This window comes from Oncorhynchus nerka, linkage group LG14 (genome assembly GCF_034236695.1).
Source record: "Oncorhynchus nerka isolate Pitt River linkage group LG14, Oner_Uvic_2.0, whole genome shotgun sequence".
NCBI classification, from domain to species: Eukaryota; Metazoa; Chordata; class Actinopteri; order Salmoniformes; family Salmonidae; genus Oncorhynchus; species Oncorhynchus nerka.
This window is the reverse complement of record NC_088409.1, coordinates 14,146,883-14,168,057: the sequence shown is the minus strand read 5'-3', so window position 1 is coordinate 14,168,057 and position 21,175 is coordinate 14,146,883. Positions and strand designations below refer to the sequence as shown.

Below are 21,175 nucleotides of genomic sequence, written 5' to 3'. Positions count from 1 at the left end.
GGCATACTAAAATGTCTTCCACGATTAGGGGTTATGTATCAATTTGAGTGTAGGTTATAGCCTGCATTTGGTAAAAATGCTAGTGCCTCACGTCATTGACTAACCATGTGCACATAAATAATTCACCCAAGATAAACATGTGAATAGGCCTACATCCATTTATCTAAAACCAAAAAGCTAAAAAAAAAAATAATACAATGCCTGAAGAAAACCGTAACATTCATGAACCATTTGGATAGACCGTAAAAAAATGGTGTCGAATTTAGCAGTTGCGAAAGTTCTTCGACATGAAGAATGGTTGAGAACCGGAAACAGAAACGCACCGTTGGATGAGGGACTTGATTGCGCAAGACAGCATGAAATCACATGATCACTCACCCAGTTGATCATGTGACCAATCCATTTTTGTAACAACCGCGGAGCAGCAACGTGAAACTACAGATGATTTGATTTATCTCGCTTCTATAACACGGATTAGCTGGTTTCTCTGAACTCCAGAGGAGGCGAGCCCCAATTATGAGGTATGTGTGCAAAATAAAGATGTATGAAAGCCTGGTCATTGGATTATGCGGTGCAGTTCTCTCAATGGTTATTTGACTAGGCTAGCTAATTCCTTCTTTTTTATATTTAATATACTTTCTTTCTTTTTTATACATGCGCAAACTAGCTAAAGCAGACATTTGAACATTTGATAATGCAAACATGTGTGAGAATGAAATTGTGTTGAAACTAAACTATCAAATGTATCTGCTCTCCACTCACCCCTGACAGAATGTTGAAGGAGACGCTGTGTGTCCTTCTGCTGTGGGTTTCTCTGGAGGCAACACAGTCAAGGGGCTGCTCGAGTTTCTTCTGCCGGAAATCTCACCGTGTCAGCATGCTCTCCAGAGGATCCGACCCTGGCAAGCCGCTCTTTCTCACCCCCTACCTGGAAAAGGGCAACATCGAAGAGGGTAGGTTGGTTTACTTCACTCAGAAACTATATTTTGTTCATTTGTTCAACTGTTAATGCTATCCCTAATGTTGTACAAGGCAGTTGTCAAGTTTTCAAAAAATAGACGAGATTGCCTTATGCATCATGTTATTTGCATCATCAACACAGATCAAATCAAATGTATTTATATAGCCCTTCATACATCAGCTGATATCTCAAAGTGCTGTACAGAAACCCAGCCTAAAACCCCAAACAGCAAGCAATGCAGGTGGATCCCCATTAGCTGTTGCACATGCAGCAGCTACTCATCCTGGGGTCCACGCAACAAAACATGACATAACCGTGTGCAGAACAGTTGTTACGACTTTGATGTTAACATCATGAATGCTACAGTATTACACAGAAGTCTGAGGGAGACTAATCGTAGTGTTCAGATGAAATGAGGTTTGAGACAGTTATTTGAAAGCAATGACCTGTTCTATCTTTCAGCACGGAAGCAGAGTCTGGTAGGTCCCCTGCCTGGTGCCAATGTGAAGAGTTATGCCGGCTACCTCACTGTCAACAAGAAATACAACAGCAACCTCTACTTCTGGTTCTTCCCTGCTCAGGTACACTACAGTACCATGTGTCCCAAATGGCACCCTGTTCCCTTTGTAGTGCACTACTTGTTACCAGGACCCCATAGAGTATAGGGTGCCACCCATATCAGCTGCAGTGTCCTCCTTAGTTTCACTTGTGACAAGAATCAATAGCACGTGTTTGTCTCGCAATCACCTTTTATCAGCTCCTGTTAAGGAATGTGTGAATCAGGGCACAGTTTTATTTGGATTGTACATTTCAACAGGTTTTGGTTTCAGAAAACTTAACAAAAGACTTATGGGCTTAGCCTCTATAAAGTAAGTACAAAACAAGTCCTTTCTGCTGCCTACATTACCAAGGTCCTAGTGATTAAACAGTGTTTACTTCATAACTGTGTCAACGACTTAGCCACAAGGTGGCAGTGTTGTATTAGAAGGGTTTTGGGTGGAGGCCTCTCACTAAGATACCTCCACTATCCACTTGTTAGAGAACTACTAACTTGTATCTGTCTGTCTGTCTCTCTGCAGGAGTGGCCTGAGACTGCTCCAGTCCTGCTGTGGCTGCAGGGGGGTCCTGGGGGCACGTCTATGTTTGGGCTGTTTGTAGAACATGGACCCTACGTTGTATTGAAGAACCTAACAGGTACCAACATAGCCATATGTCTCTGTACTGAGCCCTGCCTAGTGTATAGTAACGTGTCTCTGTACTGACCCCTGCCTAGTGTATAGTAACGTGTCTCTGTACTGACCCCTGTCTAGTGTATAATAACATGACTCTGTACTGACCCCTGTCTAGTGTATAATAACATGATTCTGTACTGACCCCTGTCTAGTGTATAATAACATGACTCTGTACTGACCCCTGTCTAGTGTATAATAACATGACTCTGTACTGACCCCTGTCTAGTGTATAATAACATGACTCTGTACTGACCCCTGTCTAGTGTATAGTAACGACTCTGTACTGAGCCCTGTCTACTGACCCTGTACTGACCCCTGTCTAGTGTATAGTAACGTGTCTCTGTACTGACCCCTGTCTAGTGTATAGTAACGTGTCTCTGTACTGACCCCTGTCTAGTGTATAGTAACGTGTCTCTGTACTGACCCCTGTCTAGTGTATAATAACATGACTATAATAACATGACTCTGTACTGTACCCCTGTGTGTATAGTAACGTGTCTCTGTACCCCCTGTCTAGTGTATAATAACATGACTCTGTACTGACCCCTGTCTAGTGTATAATAACATGACTCTGTACTGACCCCTGTCTAGTGTATAATAACATGACTCTTTACTGACCCCTGTCTAGTGTATAGTAACGTGTCTCTGTACTGACCCCTGTCTAGTGTATAGTAACATGTCTCTGTACTGACCCCTGTCTAGTGTATAGTAACGTGTCTCTGTACTGACCCCTGTCTAGTGTATAATAACATGACTCTGTACTGACCCCTGTCTAGTGTATAATAACATGACTCTGTACTGACCCCTGTCTAGTGTATAATAACGTGTCTCTGTACTGAGCCCTGCCTAGTGTATAATAACGTGTCTCTGTACTGACCCCTGTCTGTCATTTCTATCAGAAAGCCACCTGTATGTTCCTACTGTAGTGGTGGGACCTTCATCTCTCTCCATGTATCTCTGTTCCTACTGTAGTGGTGGGACCTTCATCTCTCTCCATGTATCTCTGTTCCTACTGTAGTGGTGGGACCTTCATCTCTCTCCATGTATCTCTGTTCCTATTTCTATCAGAAAGCCACCTGTAGTGGTGGGACCTTCATCTCTCCATGTATCTCTGTTCCTACTGTAGTGGTGGGACCTTCATCTCTCTCCATGTATCTCTGTTCCTACTGTAGTGGTGGGACCTTCATCTCTCTCCATGTATCTCTGTTCCTACTGTAGTGGTGGGACCTTCATCTCTCTCCATGTATCTCTGTTCCTACTGTAGTGGTGGGACCTTCATCTCTCTCCATGTATCTCTGTTCCTACTGTAGTGGTGGGACCTTCATCTCTCTCCATGTATCTCTGTTCCTACTGTAGTGGTGGGACCTTCATCTCTCTCCATGTATCTCTGTTCCTACTGTAGTGGTGGGACCTTCATCTCTCTCCATGTATCTCTGTTCCTACTGTAGTGGTGGGACCTTCATCTCTCTCCATGTATCTCTGTTCCTACTGTAGTGGTGGGACCTTCATCTCTCTCCATGTATCTCTGTTCCTACTGTAGTGGTGGGACCTTCATCTCTCTCCATGTATCTCTGTTCCTACTGTAGTGGTGGGACCTTCATCTCTTTCCATGTATCTCTGTTCCTACTGTAGTGGTGGGACCTCCATCTCTCTCCATGTATCTCTGTTCCTACTGTAGTGGTGGGACCTTCATCTCTCTCCATGTATCTCTGTTCCTACTGTAGTGGTGGGACCTTCATCTCTCTCCATGTATCTCTGTTCCTACTGTAGTGGTGGGACCTTCATCTCTCTCCATGTATCTCTGTTCCTACTGTGGTGGTGGGACCTTCATCTCTCTCCATGTATCTCTGTTCCTACTGTGGTGGTGGGACCTTCATCTCTCTCCATGTATCTCTGTTCCTACTGTGGTGGTGGGACCTTCATCTCTCTCCATGTATCTCTGTTCCTACTGTGGTGGTGGGACCTTCATCTCTCTCCATGTATCTCTGTTCCTACTGTAGTGGTGGGACCTTCATCTCTCTCCATGTATCTCTGTTCCTACTGTAGTGGTGGGACCTTCATCTCTCTCCATGTATCTCTGTTCCTACTGTGGTGGTGGGACCTTCATCTCTCTCCATGTATCTCTGTTCCTACTGTGGTGGTGGGACCTTCATCTCTCTCCATGTATCTCTGTTCCTACTGTAGTGGTGGGACCTTCATCTCTCTCCATGTATCTCTGTTCCTACTGTAGTGGTGGGACCTTCATCTCTCTCCATGTATCTCTGTTCCTACTGTAGTGGTGGGACCTTCATCTCGTCCATGTATCTCTGTTGTTTCACCTGTTTACAGTGGGCTACAGAGACTATCCCTGGACATCCAGATACTCTGTCCTGTACATCGACAATCCAGTACGTATGGCTTCTACTTCCTTCGTGTGAATGTATGGCACCCTATTCCCTTTTTATAGTGCTCTACTTTTGACCAGGTCCTCTTATCAAAAGAAGTGTACTAAATAGGGAATAGGGTGCCATTTAGGACATCCTGTATCCGACAGGTTTGATTTGGTTTCTATGCTGCTTTAATAGTTTTCTCATCAAAATGTGTGTAATGTTACTTAATAGTATGTGAAATGTAATGTTACCTAATAGCATGTGCAGTATGTGAATGTAATGTTACCTAATAGCATGTGCAGTATGTGAATGTAATGTTACCTAATAGCATGTGCAGTATGTGATTGTAATGTTACCTAATAGCATGTGCAGTATGTGAATGTAATGTTACCTAATAGCATGTGCAGTATGTGAATGTAATGTTACCTAATAGCATGTGCAGTATGTGAATGTAATGTTACCTAATAGCATGTGCAGTATGTGATTGTAATGTTACCTAACAGCATGTGCAGTATGTGATTGTAATGTTACCTAACAGCATGTGCAGTATGTGATTGTAATGTTACCTAACTGCATGTACAGTGTGTGATTGTAATGTCAGGTGTGTGTTTTCTCGTCCAGGTAGGAACAGGGTTCAGTTTCACTGATGATGACCGAGGCTTTGCTCAGAACCAGGATGACGTAGGCAGAGATCTGTACAGGTAAGTCTGGTCACTGAGGTTCTGGGTGCATTAGGCTGTATTTACAGACAGCTCAATTCTGATCTTTTATTTACCAATTGGTCTTTTGACCAATCAGACCAGCTATTTTGCCCATAATAATGGGCAAAAGATCAGAATTGAGCTGCCTGTGTAAATGCAGCCTTACACTATGCACAGATTATAATATCATTCTATCATATTGATGTGGTTCCTAAAGTGGCCTTTCTGAGTGGTGCAGCGGTCTAATGCACTGCAGGGCTTGAGGCCTCACTACAGATCAGGGTTCGATCCCGGGCTGTGTTGCAGCCGGGCCGCGACCGGGAGACCTATGAGGCGACGCACAATTGGCCCAGCGTCGTCCGGGTTAGGGGAGGATTTGGCCGCCTGGGATGTCCTCTTCCCATCGCGCTCTAGCGACTCCTGTGGCGGTGCCAAGCGCATGCGTGCTGACAGTCAAATCAAATCAAAGTTTGTCACGTCCCCCGAATACAACAGTGAAATGCTCACTTACAGGCTCTAACCAATAGTGCAAAAAAGGTGTTAGGTGAACAATAGGTAAGTAAAGAAATAAAACAACAGTAAAAAGACAGGCTATATACAGTAGCGAGGCTACATACAGACACCGGTTAGTCAGGCTGATTGAGGTAGTATGTACATGTAGATATGGTTAAAGTGACTATGCATATATGATGAACAGAGAATAGCAGTAGCGTAAAAGAGGGGTTGGTGGGTGGGACACAATGCAGATAGCCCGGTTAGCCAATGTGCGGGAGCACTGGTTGGTCGGCCCAATTGAGGTAGTATGTACATGAATGTATAGTTAGTGACTGCATATATGATAAACAGAGGAGCAGCAGCGTAAAAGAGCAGTTGGGGGGGAGGAACACAGTGCAAATAGTCTGGGTAGCCATTTGATTACCTGTTCAGGAGTCTTATGGCTTGGGGGTAAAAACTGTTGAGAAGCCTTTTTGTCCTAGACTTGGCACTCCGGTACCGCTTGCCATGCGGTAGTAGACAGTCTATGATTGGGGTGGCAGGGGTCTTTGACAATTTTTAGGGCCTTCCTCTGACACCGCCTGGTGTAGAGGTCCTGGATGGCAGGCAGCTTAGCTCCAGTGATGTACTGGGCCGTATGCACTACCCTCTGTAGTGCCTTGCGGTTGGAGGCCGAGCAATTGCCGTACCAGGCAGTGATGCAACCAGTGAGGTTGCATCCAACTGATGTTGCAGCTGTAGAACCTTTTGAGGATCTCAGGACCCATGCCAAATCTTTTTAGTTTCCTGAGGGGGAATAGGCTTTGTCGTGCCCTCTTCACGACTGTCTTGGTGTGTTTGGACTATTCTAGTTTGTTGTTGATGTGGACGCCAAGGAACTTGAAGCGCTCAACCTGCTCCATTACAGCCCCGTCGATGAGAATGGGTCGTGCTCGGTCCTCCTTTTCCTGTAGTCCACAATCATCTTCTTAGTCTTGGTTACATTGAGGGATAGGTTGTTATTCTGGCACCACCCGGCCAGGTCTCTGACCTCCTCCCTATAGGCTGTCTCGTTGTTGTCGGTGATCAGGCCTCCCACTGTTGTGTCGTCTGCGAACTTAATGATGGTGTTTGAGTCGTGCCTGGCCATGCAGTCGTGGGTGAACAGGGAGTACTGGAGGGGACTGAGCACACACCCCTGTGGAGCTCCAGTGTTGAGGATCAGCGTGGCAGATGTGTTGCGACCTACCCTCACCACCTGGGGGTGGCCCGTCAAGAAGTCCAGGATCCAGTTGCAGAGGAAGGTGTTTAGTCCCAGGATCCTTAGCTTAGTGATGAGCTTTGAGGGTACTATGGTGTTGAACGCTGAGCTGTATCCATGAATAGCATTCTTCCTTTTGTCCAGGTGGGAAAGGGCAGTGTGGAGTGCATCATCTGTGGATCTGTTTGGGCGGTATGCAAATTGGAGTGGGTCTAGTCTGTAATAGTTAGCAAGCCCTGCCACATAAGACGAGCGTCGGAGCCGGTGTAGTAGGATTCAATCTTAGCCCTGTATTGACGCTTTGCCTGTTTGATGGTTCGTCGCAGGGCATAGCAGGATTTCTTGTAAGCTTCCGGGTTAGAGTCCCGCACCTTGAAAGCTGCAGTTGTACGGTGTTTCCTTTTGACACGTTTTATTTTTCTTTTACATTTATTTTCTTGACTAGGCAAGTCGGTTAAGAACAAATTCTTATTTTCAATGACTGCCTAGGAACAGTGGGTTAACTGCCTGTTCAGGGGCAGAACGACAGATTTGTACCTTGTCAGTTCGGGGGTTTGAACTTGCAACCGTCCGGTTACTAGTCCAACGCTCTAACCACTAGGCTACCCTGCCGCCCCATTGGTGCGGCTGGCTTCCGGATTAAGTGAGCAGTGTGGCAAGAAGCAGTGCGGCTTGGCGGGGTTGTGTTTCGGAGGACGCATGTCCAATACACATCTAGGACCTTGGTTATGTCACATGGCATCATGGTCTCTGGTCAATATACATCTAGGACCTTGGTTATGTCACATGGCACCATGGTCTCTGGTCAATGTACTTCTAGGACCTTGGTTATGTCACATGGCACCATGGTCTCTGGTCAATGTACTTCTAGGACCTTGGTTATGTCACATGGCATCATGGTCTCTGGTCAATATACATCTAGGACCTTGGTTATGGCATCATGGTCTCTGGTCAATGTCCATCTAGGACCTTGGTTATGTCACATGGCATCATGGTCTCTGGTCAATGTACATCTAGGACCTTGGTTATGATATCATGATCTCTGGTCAATGCACATCTAGGACCTTGGTTATGTCACATGGCATCAAGGTCTCTGGTCAATGTACATCTAGGACCTTGGTTATGGCACATCATGGTCTCTGGTCAATGCACATCTAGGACCTTGGTTATGGCACCATGGTCTCTGGTCAATGTACATCTAGGACCTTGGTTATGTCACATGGCACCATGGTCTCTGGTCAATGTACATCTAGGACCTTGGTTATGTCACATGGCACCATGGTCTCTGGTCAATGTACATCTAGGACCTTGGTTATGGCATGGTCTCTGGTCAATGTACATCTAGGACCTTGGTTATGTCATCATGGTCTCTGGTCAATGTACATCTAGGACCTTGGTTATGTCATGGTCTCTGGTCAATGTACATCTAGGACCTTGGTTATGTCATCATGGTCTCTGGTCAATGTACATCTAGGACCTTGGTTATGTCATCATGGTCTCTGGTCAATGTACATCTAGGACCTTGGTTATGTCACATGGCACCATGGTCTCTGGTCAATGTACATCTAGGACCTTGGTTATGTCACATGGCATCATGGTCTCTGGTCAATGCACATCTAGGACCTTGGTTATGGCACCATGGTCTCTGGTCAATGTACATCTAGGACCTTGGTTATGTCACATGGCACCATGGTCTCTGGTCAATGTACATCTAGGACCTTGGTTATGTCACATGGCATGGTCTCTGGTCAATGCACATCTAGGACCTTGGTTATGGTCAATGTCATGGTCAAGGTCTGGTCAATGTACATCTAGGACCTTGGTTATGTCATCATGGTCTCTGGTCAATGTACATCTAGGACCTTGGTTATGTCACATGGCACCATGGTCTCTGGTCAATGTACATCTAGGACCTTGGTTATGTCATCATCATGGTCTCTGGTCAATGCACATCTAGGACCTTGGTTATGTCACATGGCATCAAGGTCTCTGGTCAATGTACATCTAGGACCTTGGTTATGGCATCATGGTCTCTGGTCAATGTACATCTAGGACCTTGGTTATGGCATCATGGTCTCTGGTCAATGTACATCTAGGACCTTGGTTATGTCACATGGCATCATGGTCTCTGGTCAATGCACATCTAGGACCTTGGTTATGGCACCATGGTCTCTGGTCAATGTACATCTAGGACCTTGGTTATGTCACACCTGGCATCATGGTCTGGCATCATGGTCTCTGGTCAATGTACATCTAGGACCTTGGTTATGTCACATGGCATCATGGTCTCTGGTCAATGCACATCTAGGACCTTGGTTATGGCACCATGGTCTCTGGTCAATGTACATCTAGGACCTTGGTTATGTCACATGGCACCATGGTCTCTGGTCAATGTACATCTAGGACCTTGGTTATGTCACATGGCACCATGGTCTCTGGTCAATGCACATCTAGGACCTTGGTTATGGCACCATGGTCTCTGGTCAATGTACATCTAGGACCTTGGTTATGTCATCATGGTCTCTGGTCAATGCACATCTAGGACCTTGGTTATGTCATGGTCTCTGGTCAATGTACATCTAGGACCTTGGTTATGTCATGGTCTCTGGTCAATGTACATCTAGGACCTTGGTTATGTCATCATGGTCTCTGGTCAATGTACATCTAGGACCTTGGTTATGTCATGGTCTCTGGTCAATGCACATCTAGGACCTTGGTTATGTCATCATGGTCTCTGGTCAATGTACATCTAGGACCTTGGTTATGTCATGGTCTCTATCACACTCAACTGAACGACTTGATTAGTGTAGTGTTAGCTAGCTACATAGTTGTCTTTGCTGTCTTCGTATCCAAGATAATTGTGTAGTTTAGAGTGTGGAGTCTTAGAGTGATAATTGCGTTATTATCGTATTTCGTCGTCCTCCTATCTGCCTAGCAGCTAGCCAGCTAGCATACGTTCACCGGCTACCGTAGCACTGTAGTAACTATCACACTCAACTGAACGACTTGATTAGTGTAGTATTAGCTAGCTACATAGTTGTCTTTGCTGTCTTCGTATCCAAGATAATTGTGTAGTTTAGAGTGTGTAGTCTTAGAGTGATTATCTTAATTTACCGAGGTTAGCTAGCCAGCTATTTAGTCGTCCTTAACGTAGGAGACACTCCTAGCTAGCCAACAGCCAGCCAACGTCTACTGAATAGAACTTTCGCATTCCGGTCGCATTCCGCTTCGCTCCACAGGTAGTATCACATTTTCATTTCATTTCATTACAGTCCCAACGGTGTGATTTGTTTGATCATAGCTAGCTACATAGCTAGCTACATAGCCGTCTTTGTTTCAAAGATAATTGTGTAGTCTAGAGCGATTTTCTAGGTTAGCTAGCCAGCTATTGTCGTTCTCCTAACGCAACGTAACGTAACCAACACTGCTAGCTAGCCAGCTAGCCCCCGAAAAGCAGCATTGTAGAAACTTCACACTCAACGGAACGACTTGATTAGGGTAGTGTCAACAACGCAGCTAGCCTACCTCAGCAGTACTGTATCATTTTAATCATTTTAGTCAATTAGATTCTTGCTACGTAAGCTTAACTTTCTGAACATTCGAGACGTGTAGTCCACTTGTCATTCCAATCTCCTCTGCATTAGCGTAGCCTCTTCTCTAGCCTGTCAACTATGTGTCTGTCTATCCCTGTTCTCTCCTCTCTGCACAGACCATACAAACGCTCCACACCGCATGGCCGCGGCCACCTAATCTGGTGGACCCAGCGCGCACGACCCACGTGGAGTTCCAGGTCTCCGGTAGCCTCTGGAACTGCCGATCTGCGGCCAACAAGGCAGAGTTCATCTCAGCCTATGCCTCCCTCCAGTCCCTCGACTTCTTGGCACTGACGGAAACATGGATCACCACAGACAACACCGCTACTCCTACTGCTCTCTCTTCGTCCGCCCACGTGCTCTCGCACACCCCGAGAGCTTCTGGTCAGCGGGGTGGTGGCACCGGGATCCTCATCTCTCCCAAGTGGTCATTCTCTCTTTCTCCCCTTACCCATCTGTCTATCGCCTCCTTTGAATTCCATGCTGTCACAGTTACCAGCCCTTTCAAGCTTAACATCCTTATCATTTATCGCCCTCCAGGTTCCCTCGGAGAGTTCATCAATGAGCTTGATGCCTTGATAAGCTCCTTTCCTGAGGACGGCTCACCTCTCACAGTTCTGGGCGACTTTAACCTCCCCACGTCTACCTTTGACTCATTCCTCTCTGCCTCCTTCTTTCCACTCCTCTCCTCTTTTGACCTCACCCTCTCACCTTCCCCCTACTCACAAGGCAGGCAATACGCTCGACCTCATCTTTACTAGATGCTGTTCCTCCACTAACCTCATTGCAACTCCCCTCCAAGTCTCCGACCACTACCTTGTATCCTTTTCCCTCTCGCTCTCATCCAACACTTCCCACACTGCCCCTACTCGGATGGTATCGCGCCGTCCCAACCTTCGCTCTCTCTCCCCGCTACTCTCTCCTCTTCCATCCTATCATCTCTTCCCTCTGCTCAAACCTTCTCCAACCTATCTCCTGATTCTGCCTCCTCAACCCTCCTCTCCTCCCTTTCTGCATCCTTTGACTCTCTATGTCCCCTATCCTCCAGGCCGGCTCGGTCCTCCCCTCCCGCTCCGTGGCTCCACGACTCATTGCGAGCTCACAGAACAGGGCTCCGGGCAGCCGAGCGGAAATGGAGGAAAACTCGCCTCCCTGCGGACCTGGCATCCTTTCACTCCCTCCTCTCTACATTTTCCTCCTCTGTCTCTGCTGCTAAAGCCACTTTCTACCACTCTAAATTCCAAGCATCTGCCTCTAACCCTAGGAAGCTCTTTGCCACCTTCTCCTCCCTCTTGAATCCTCCTCCCCCTCCCCCCCCTCCTCCCTCTCTGCAGATGACTTCGTCAACCATTTTGAAAAGAAGGTCGACGACATCCGATCCTCGTTTGCTAAGTCAAACGACACCGCTGGTTCTGCTCACACTGCCCTACCCTGTGCTCTGACCTCTTTCTCCCCTCTCTCTCCAGATGACATCTCGCGTCTTGTGACGGCCGGCCGCCCAACAACCTGCCCGCTTGACCCTATCCCCTCCTCTCTTCTCCAAACCATCTCCGGTGACCTTCTCCCTTACCTCACCTCGCTCATCAACTCATCCCTGACCGCTGGCTACGTCCCTCCCGTCTTCAAGAGAGCGAGAGTTGCACCCCTTCTGAAAAAACCTACACTCGATCCCTCCGATGTCAACAACTACAGACCAGTATCCCTTCTTTCTTTTCTCTCCAAAACTCTTGAACGTGCCGTCCTTGGCCAGCTCTCCCGCTATCTCTCTCAGAATGACCTTCTTGATCCAAATCAGTCAGGTTTCAAGACTAGTCATTCAACTGAGACTGCTCTTCTCTGTATCACGGAGGCGCTCCGCACTGCTAAAGCTAACTCTCTCTCCTCTGCTCTCATCCTTCTAGACCTATCGGCTGCCTTCGATACTGTGAACCATCAGATCCTCCTCTCCACCCTCTCCGAGTTGGGCATCTCCGGCGGCGCGCCCACGCTTGGATTGCGTCCTACCTGACAGGTCGCTCCTACCAGGTGGCGTGGTGAGAATCCGTCTCCTCACCACGTGCTCTCACCACTGGTGTCCCCCAGGGCTCTGTTCTAGGCCCTCTCCTATTCTCGCTATACACCAAGTCACTTGGCTCTGTCATAACCTCACATGGTCTCTCCTATCATTGCTATGCAGACGACACACAATTAATCTTCTCCTTTCCCCCTTCTGACGACCAGGTGGCGAATCGCATCTCTGCATGTCTGGCAGACATATCAGTGTGGATGAAGGATCATCACCTCAAGCTGAACCTCGGCAAGACGGAGCTGCTCTTCCTCCCGGGGAAGGACTGCCCGTTCCATGATCTCGCCATCACGGTTGACAACTCCATTGTGTCCTCCTCCCAGAGCCCTAAGAACCTTGGCGTGATCCTGGACAACACCCTGTCGTTCTCAACTAACATCAAGGCGGTGGCCCGTTCCTGTAGGTTCATGCTCTACAACATCCGCAGAGTACGACCCTGCCTCACACAGGAAGCGGCGCAGGTCCTAATCCAGGCACTCGTCATCTCCCGTCTGGATTACTGCAACTCGCTGTTGGCTGGGCTCCCTGCCTGTGCCATTAAACCCCTACAACTCATCCAGAACGCCGCAGCCCGTCTGGTGTTCAACCTTCCCAAGTTCTCTCACGTCACCCCGCTCCTCCGCTCTCTCCACTGGCTTCCAGTTGAAGCTCGCATCCGCTACAAGACCATGGTGCTTGCCTACGGAGCTGTGAGGGGAACGGCACCTCAGTACCTCCAGGCTCTGATCAGGCCCTACACCCAAACGAGGGCACTGCATTCATCCACCTCTGGCCTGCTCGCCTCCCTACCACTGAGGAAGTACAGTTCCCGCTCAGCCCAGTCAAAACTGTTCGCTGCTCTGGCCCCCCAATGGTGGAACAAACTCCCTCACGACGCCAGGACAGCGGAGTCAATCACCACCTTCCGGAGACACCTGAAACCCCACCTCTTTAAGGAATACCTAGGATAGGATAAAGTAATCCTTCTCACCCCCCCCTCCCCCTTAAAAGACCTAGATGCACTATTGTAAAGTGGCTGTTCCACTGGATGTCATAAGGTGAAAGCACCAATTTGTAAGTCGCTCTGGATAAGAGCGTCTGCTAAATGACTTAAATGTAATGTAAATGTAAATGGTCAATGCACATCTAGGACCTTGGTTATGTCATCATGGTCTCTGGTCAATGTACATCTAGGACCTTGGTTATGTCATGGTCTCTGGTCAATGCACATCTAGGACCTTGGTTATGTCATCATGGTCTCTGGTCAATGTACATCTAGGACCTTGGTTATGTCACATGGCACCATGGTCTCTGGTCAATGTACATCTAGGACCTTGGTTATGTCACATGGCATCATGGTCTCTGGTCAATGTACATCTAGGACCTTGGTTATGTCACATGGGCTCCATTGTTTTTCTCATCTTGTGTCTTTGTCCTCTAGTGCATTGACTCAGTTCTTCCAGATCTTCTCTGAGTATCAGTCCAATGACTTCTATGCTACAGGAGAGGTGAGTTTGGTTCTAGTCTCCACATCTGTGTTCCACATAACATTACACAACTTCCCTACATCCTAGTTGGCAAATTCCCCAAATCCTAGCTACAAAGACATCTGCTTTTTATTCCCTTTTATGATGCTGAACAAGGTCTTCAAATGGTTATTTTAGGGTCTCTGCTATAGCAACAAGAATAATCTTTCCACTTAAATGCATAATAACATCAAATTGAAATGACTTTCTGCAATTAGAATGCAGACACTAAAATTGACTGGAATTGTCCTCGATGTCCTCAGTCCTATGCAGGAAAGTATGTCCCAGCCATTGGTTACTACATCCATAAGCATAACCCCATTGCTAAGGTGAAGATCAACTTCAAGGGAGTTGCCATTGGAGACGGCCTCTGTGACCCAGAGCTGGTGGGTTGTGTTTTAATACACCGTGATTTCAACTTTACTCAGCATTGTTTGACACTTCTGACTTAATATGAAATATATCAGTAATATCATTTAAGATGTATTATTATATCTCCAGGATGAACAAACAAATGTTGTTTTTGTTCTTCATTTGCTCTTTCCCTTGGTCTCACCTGTTCTGTCTGTCTCTCTCTCAGATGCTGGGAGGGTATGGTGACTTCCTGTACCAGACAGGTCTGATAGACATGCTCCAGAAGCAGTATGTTGAGCAGCAGACAGCCAGCGGGGTGCAGCTCATCCAGCAGGAGAAATGGGTGGAGGCCTTTGAGGTAAGACCCTGACTGCATCTGCTAACACAATAACCTGTGTGTTTGTTGTCCACCACATATCTGAATGTCTGGCAGTCATTCTTCCACTGTCCTCTTGTCCTGCAGGTATTTGACAGCTTGCTGAATGGGGACATTCTGCCGTACCCCTCGTTCTTCCACTGTCCTCTTGTCCTGCAGGTATTTGACAGCTTGCTGAATGGGGACATTCTGCCGTACCCCTCGTTCTTCCACTGTCCTCTTGTCCTGCAGGTATTTGACAGCTTGCTGAATGGGGACATTCTGCCGTACCCCTCGTTCTTCCACTGTCCTCTTGTCCTGCAGGTATTTGACAGCTTGCTGAATGGGGACATTCTGCCGTACCCCTCGTTCTTCCACTGTCCTCTTGTCCTGCAGGTATTTGACAGCTTGCTGAATGGGGACATTCTGCCGTACCCCTCGTTCTTCCACTGTCCTCTTGTCCTGCAGGTATTTGACAGCTTGCTGAATGGGGACATTCTGCCGTGCCGTACCCCTCGTTCTTCCACTGTCCTCTTGTCCTGCAGGTATTTGACAGCTTGCTGAATGGGGACATTCTGCCGTACCCCTCGTTCTTCCACTGTCCTCTTGTCCTGCAGGTATTTGACAGCTTGCTGAATGGGGACATTCTGCCGTACCCCTCGTTCTTCCAGAACGCCACTGGCTGCACCAACTACTTCAATTACTTGCAGTGTCAGGTAGGTACACAGAGCGAGGCTTACACAGACACCCAGCTGATTGAATGTGTCAGGTAGGTACACAGAGCGAGGCTTACACAGACACCCAGCTGATTGAATAAGTGTCAGGTAGGTACACAGAGCGAGGCTTACACAGACACCCAGCTGATTGAATAAGTGTCAGGTAGGTACACAGAGCGAGGCTTACACAGACACCCAGCTGATTGAATAAAGGTCAGGTAGGTACACAGAGCGAGGCTTACACAGACACCCAGCTGATTGAATAAAGGTCAGGTAGGTACACAGAGCGAGGCTTACACAGACACCCAGCTGATTGAATAAAGGTCAGGTAGGTACACAGAGCGAGGCTTACACAGACACCCAGCTGATTGAATAAAGGTCAGGTAGGTACACAGAGCGAGGCTTACACAGACACCCAGCTGATTGAATAAAGGTCAGGTAGGTACACAGAGCGAGGCTTACACAGACACCCAGCTGATTGAATAAAGGTCAGGTAGGTACACAGAGCGAGGCTTACACAGACACCCAGCTGATTGAATAAAGGTCAGGTAGGTACACAGAGCGAGGCTTACACAGACACCCAGCTGATTGAATAAAGGTCAGGTAGGTACACAGAGCGAGGCTTACACAGACACCCAGCTGATTGAATAAGTGTCAGGTAGGTACACAGAGCGAGGCTTACACAGACACCCAGCTGATTGAATAAAGGTCAGGTAGGTACACAGAGCGAGGCTTACACAGACACCCAGCTGATTGAATAAAGGTCAGGTTATATTACCCAGAGAAGTTTTCCTGAATGAAATGTGTCACCAGGCTTATGTAACGGATGTGAAACGCTTAGTTAGCGGTGGTGCGGCTTTTGTGGAGCGATGGGTAACGATGCTTCGTGGGTGACTGTTGTTGATGTGTGCAGAGGGTCCCTGGTATGGGCGAGGGGACGGTTTAAAGTTCTACTGTTACACTTACACACAGATGCACGTTTTAAATAAAGGTTTAATAATATGTATGTTCTGGTTCTCTATGCTACAGGAGCCTGCAGATCAGGAGTATTTCTCCCAGTTTGTGACGCTGGCAGAGGTGCGGCGTTCCATCCACGTGGGGAACCTGACGTTCCACGACGGCTCGGAGGTGGAGAAACACCTGCTGCAGGACGTCATGAAGAGCATCAAACCCTGGCTCGCCACGCTCATGGACAACTACAGGGTGAGACTAGAGTCGATGCCCATCTAGTACTCAGACATGCTTCTATTAACAGCACAGATATATAATATATGCCATTTAGCAGATGCTTTTATCCAGAGACACTGACGCGTGCGTACATTTTATGTATGGGTGGCCCAGCGAATCTAACCCACAATCCTTGCTCTGCGAACAGCGCGTTCTACCAACTGAGCCATGGTTTAACTTTGGTTTACAGTATCCGTCACCAGCTACGGCGTCCGTCACGAGCTACGGCGTCCGCCACGAGCTACGGCGTCCGCAACGAGCTACGGCGTCCGCAACGAGCTACGGCGTCCGTCACGAGCTACGGCGTCCGTCACGAGCTACGGCGTCCGCCACGAGCTACGGCGTCCGTCACGAGCTACGGCGTCCGCCACGAGCTACGGCGTCCGTCTCGAGCTACGGCGTCCGTCTCGAGCTACGGCGTCCGTCTCGAGCTACGGCGTCCGCAACGAGCTACGGCGTCCGCCACGAGCTACGGCGTCCGCCACGAGCTACGGCGTCCGCCTCGAGCTACGGCGTCCGTCTCGAGCTACGGCGTCCGCCACGAGCTACGGCGTTCGTCACGAGCTACGGCGTCCGTCTCGAGCTACGGCGTCCGTCTCGAGCTACGGCGTCCGCAACGAGCTACGGCGTCCGCCACGAGCTACGGCGTCCGTCACCAGCTACGGCGTCCGTCACCAGCTACGGCGTCCGCCCCGAGCTACGGCGTCCGCCCCGAGCTACGGCGTCAGTCACTAACTCCTCTCCTCAGCTATTGCTTGGACCACTATACTGTAATCATTAAATAAATGCCTTATCTGTGTTTCTTTCTTCTGTACGCACGCACACACACACACACACAGGTGTTGATTTACAGTGGTCAGCTGGATGTGATTGTGGCGGCCCCCCTAACCGAGAGGTTCCTGCCCACGGTGAACTGGACCGGGGCTGATGAGTTCAACAAAGCCTCTCGCTTCCATTGGAAGATCCAGCCAGAGGACACAGAGGTGGCTGGATATGTTCGCCAAGTAGGGGAATTCTACCAGGTGAGTTCTGCATGTCTGTGTCCAGGGGTCGGATTCACAAAACCTTTTAAGAAGACATTTCTTCTTAGCTGCCATTTGTTTCCTTAACTATAGACTTAAGAAGAAAGTTAAGCAAAGTTGCTATTCCTCAAAGGTTAGAGGAAATTCTCTTGCACTATTTCTTATGTTTCTCCTGAAGCAAAAAGTTAAGAAGAAATTAGATTCTTGAAAATAAAGTTCTTGGAAGTGTTCTTGAATTCCAAGATAGCTAAACCCTTGTCTTAATCTCAGGGCAGTGAGAGAAAAAGTTCATGAAAGCAATTGAACATGTTTAATTCACTCACAAACTTCATCTGAAAGTTTCAGTATTTATTATTTTAAACCCAAGAACACGTTTTAGAAGAGTAATCTCAGTTGGAAATTTGCTAACATGATTGCCATTGCTAGCCAGATGGCTAGCTAAATCGGGTGCCTAGCAACAAACATCGTAAGAAGATACAGTTGAAGTCGTAAGTTTACATACACTTAGGTTGGAGTCATTAACTCGTTTTTCAACCACTCCACAAATTTCTTGTCAACAAACTATAGTTTTGGCAAGTCAGTTAGGACATCTACTTTGTGCATGACACAAGTAATTTTTCCAACAATTGTTTACAGACAGATTATTTCACTTATAATTCCCTGTATCACAATTCCAGTGGGTCAGAAGTTTACATACACTAAGTTGACTGTGCCTTTAAACCGCTTGGAAAATTCCACAAAATTATGTCATGGCTTTAGAAGCTTCTGGTAGGCTAATTGACATAATTTGAGTCAATTGGAGGTGTACCTGTGGATGTATTTCAAGACCTACCTTCAAACTCAGTGCCTCTTTGCTTGACATGATGGGAAAATCTAAAGAAATCAGCCAAGACCTCAGAAAAAAAATTGTAGACCTCCACAAGTCTGGTTCATCCTTGGGAGCAATTTCCGAATGCCTGAAGGTACCACGTTCATCTGTACAAACAATAGTTCGCAAGTATAAACACCATGGGACCACGCAGCCGTCATACAGCTCAGGAAGGAGACGCGTTCTGTCTCCTAGAGATGAACGTACTTTGGTGCGAAAAGTGCAAATCAATCCCAGAACAACAACAAAGGACCTTGTGAAGATGCTGGAGGAAACGGGTACAAAAGTATGTATATCCACAGTGAAACGAGTTCTATATTGACATAACCTGAAAGGCCACTCAGCAAGGAAGAAGCCACTGCTCCAAAACCGCCATAAAAAAGCCAGACTACGGTTTGCAACTGCACATGGGGACAAAGATTGTACTTTTTGGAGAAATGTCCTCTGGTCTGATGAAACAGAAATAGAACTGTTTGGCCATAATGACCATTGATATGTTTGGAGGAAAAAGGGGGAGGCTTGCAAGCCGAAGAACACCACCCCAACCGTGAAGCACGGGGGTGGCAGCATCATGTTGTGGGGGTGCTTTGCTGCAGGAGGGACAGGTGTACTTCACAAGATAGATGGCATCATGAGGGAGGAAAATGATGTGGATATATTGAAGCAACATCTCAAGACATCAGTCAGGAAGTTAAAGCTTGGTCGCAAATGGGTCTTTCAAATAGACAATGACCCCAAGCATACTTCCAAAGTTGTGGCAAAATGGCTTAAGAACAAGTCAAGGTATTGGAGTGGCCATGACAAAACCCTGACCTCAATCCTATAGAACATTTGTGGGCAGAACTGAAAAAGCGTGTGCGAGCAAGGAGGCCAACAAACCTGACTCAGTTACACCAGCTCTGTCAGGAGGAATGGGCCAAAATTCACCTAATTTATTGTGGGAAGCTTGTGGATGCAATGTTTGACCCAAGTTAAACAATTTAAAGACAATGCTACCAAATACTAATTGAGTGTATGTAAACTTCTGACCCACTGGGAATGTGATGAAAGAAATAAAAGCTGAAATTTACATTTACATTTAAGTCATTTAGCAGACGCTCTTATCCAGAGCGACTTACTATTATTGTAATATTTCACATTCTTGAAATAAAGTTGTGATCCTATCTGACCTAAGACAGGGAATCTTTACTAGGTTTAAATGTCACGAATTGTGAAAAACTGAGTTTAAATGTATTTGGCTCAGGTGTATGTAAACTTCCGACTTCAACTGTACATAAGATATTTGAGGAGTTTGAAAGAAAATCATTAAATCTTAAGGAATTCTTGAGGAATTGCACTTACCAAATATCTTGTGAACTTCTTATTTTTTTTCTTAAGCATCTTCTTAAGTTATTGCGTAAGAAGTGCTTTGTGAATCTGGGCCCAGGACTTTACTGGGTATTCAGGGCATTTGGCCACTCTTTAAAATGGAAAATGCTAACATAGCATTACTAAACATAATGTGAGTAAATTAGCAGTAGATCTCATGCAGAACACCTTAGTCAGTGCATTCAACTAAGTTTAGTAGGAAAAAAACAAGCACGTGACAATTATTGCAAGTAGAGTCTTATTGAAAATGGCTGTGCCAGGAAGATACGATCAACTTTATGGACACCAGGTGGGAACACAGTGCTGCTGATGGGGAAACTGGTTCACATGCTAAACCTGTCTGACTGTCTGTTTGTCTCCTTGTCATGCAGGTGATTATACGAGGGGGAGGGCACATACTACCATACGACCAACCACAGAGGTCCTTTGATATGATTGACAGATTCCTCTCAACACAGGGATTTATTTAAGTGGGCGGGACTGAGCAGGAACACAGTTGATCTGAGTTCTTCCACCTTTTGATTCGGAGTGTCTCCAGATTCCCAGTGGCTGTTTATTTCAAACACAATTATACATGGTAAGAGGTCTATCACCTAGAAAGGAATACATGTCATGGATAGAAACGTCTGGACAGCTATGCTGCCTTCATCAGACTTTAATGACCTCCTAAATCCTACTTTACCCCTCAGATTCTGACTGCACTCTGATGCACTGCCAATGAATTCTCATGTTTGCTATTCTGTGGATCTGTCAAAATGAATATTTTTTTTGACTGTGGGGAATAATGATTTATATTGAACATGATTAAGATGAAGAGATGGCATGCAATGCAATTGTAATAAAAAAATTAATGAAACCAACATGGGTCCGTCAAACAAGTTCAATGGATGAACACCAGAGGGCGCTGGTGTTTGAAATACTGTAAATGCCCGGTGGTGATGTCCCTTGTAAATGCAACAAAGTTACTGAATAATTTCTCTTATACAACTTTGGTAAAAGTTCCATTATCCAACTTCAGATAATGACCAAGACCTTTTTATTCTACCTGTCAGATGGTTCAGTCATAATGACCAAGACCTTTTTATTCTACCTGTCAGATGGTTC

The 21,175-nt window shown here is 46.8% G+C and overlaps 1 protein-coding gene across 1 annotated transcript; it reads left to right on the top strand.

Moving 5' to 3' along the window:
- Positions 1 to 377: 377 nt before the first annotated feature.
- On the top strand, positions 378 to 20,931 carry cpvl (carboxypeptidase vitellogenic like). The gene is made up of 13 exons (XM_065027472.1): positions 378 to 521; positions 772 to 953; positions 1,424 to 1,542; positions 2,041 to 2,155; positions 4,522 to 4,580; positions 5,184 to 5,263; positions 14,077 to 14,143; positions 14,425 to 14,547; positions 14,742 to 14,873; positions 15,488 to 15,586; positions 16,616 to 16,789; positions 17,653 to 17,835; positions 20,443 to 20,931. The coding sequence occupies exons 1-13, from the start codon at positions 517 to 519 to the stop codon at positions 20,539 to 20,541; spliced, it is 1,437 nt and encodes a 478-aa protein (XP_064883544.1). The 5' UTR covers positions 378 to 516; the 3' UTR covers positions 20,542 to 20,931.
- Positions 20,932 to 21,175: the final 244 nt, after the last annotated feature.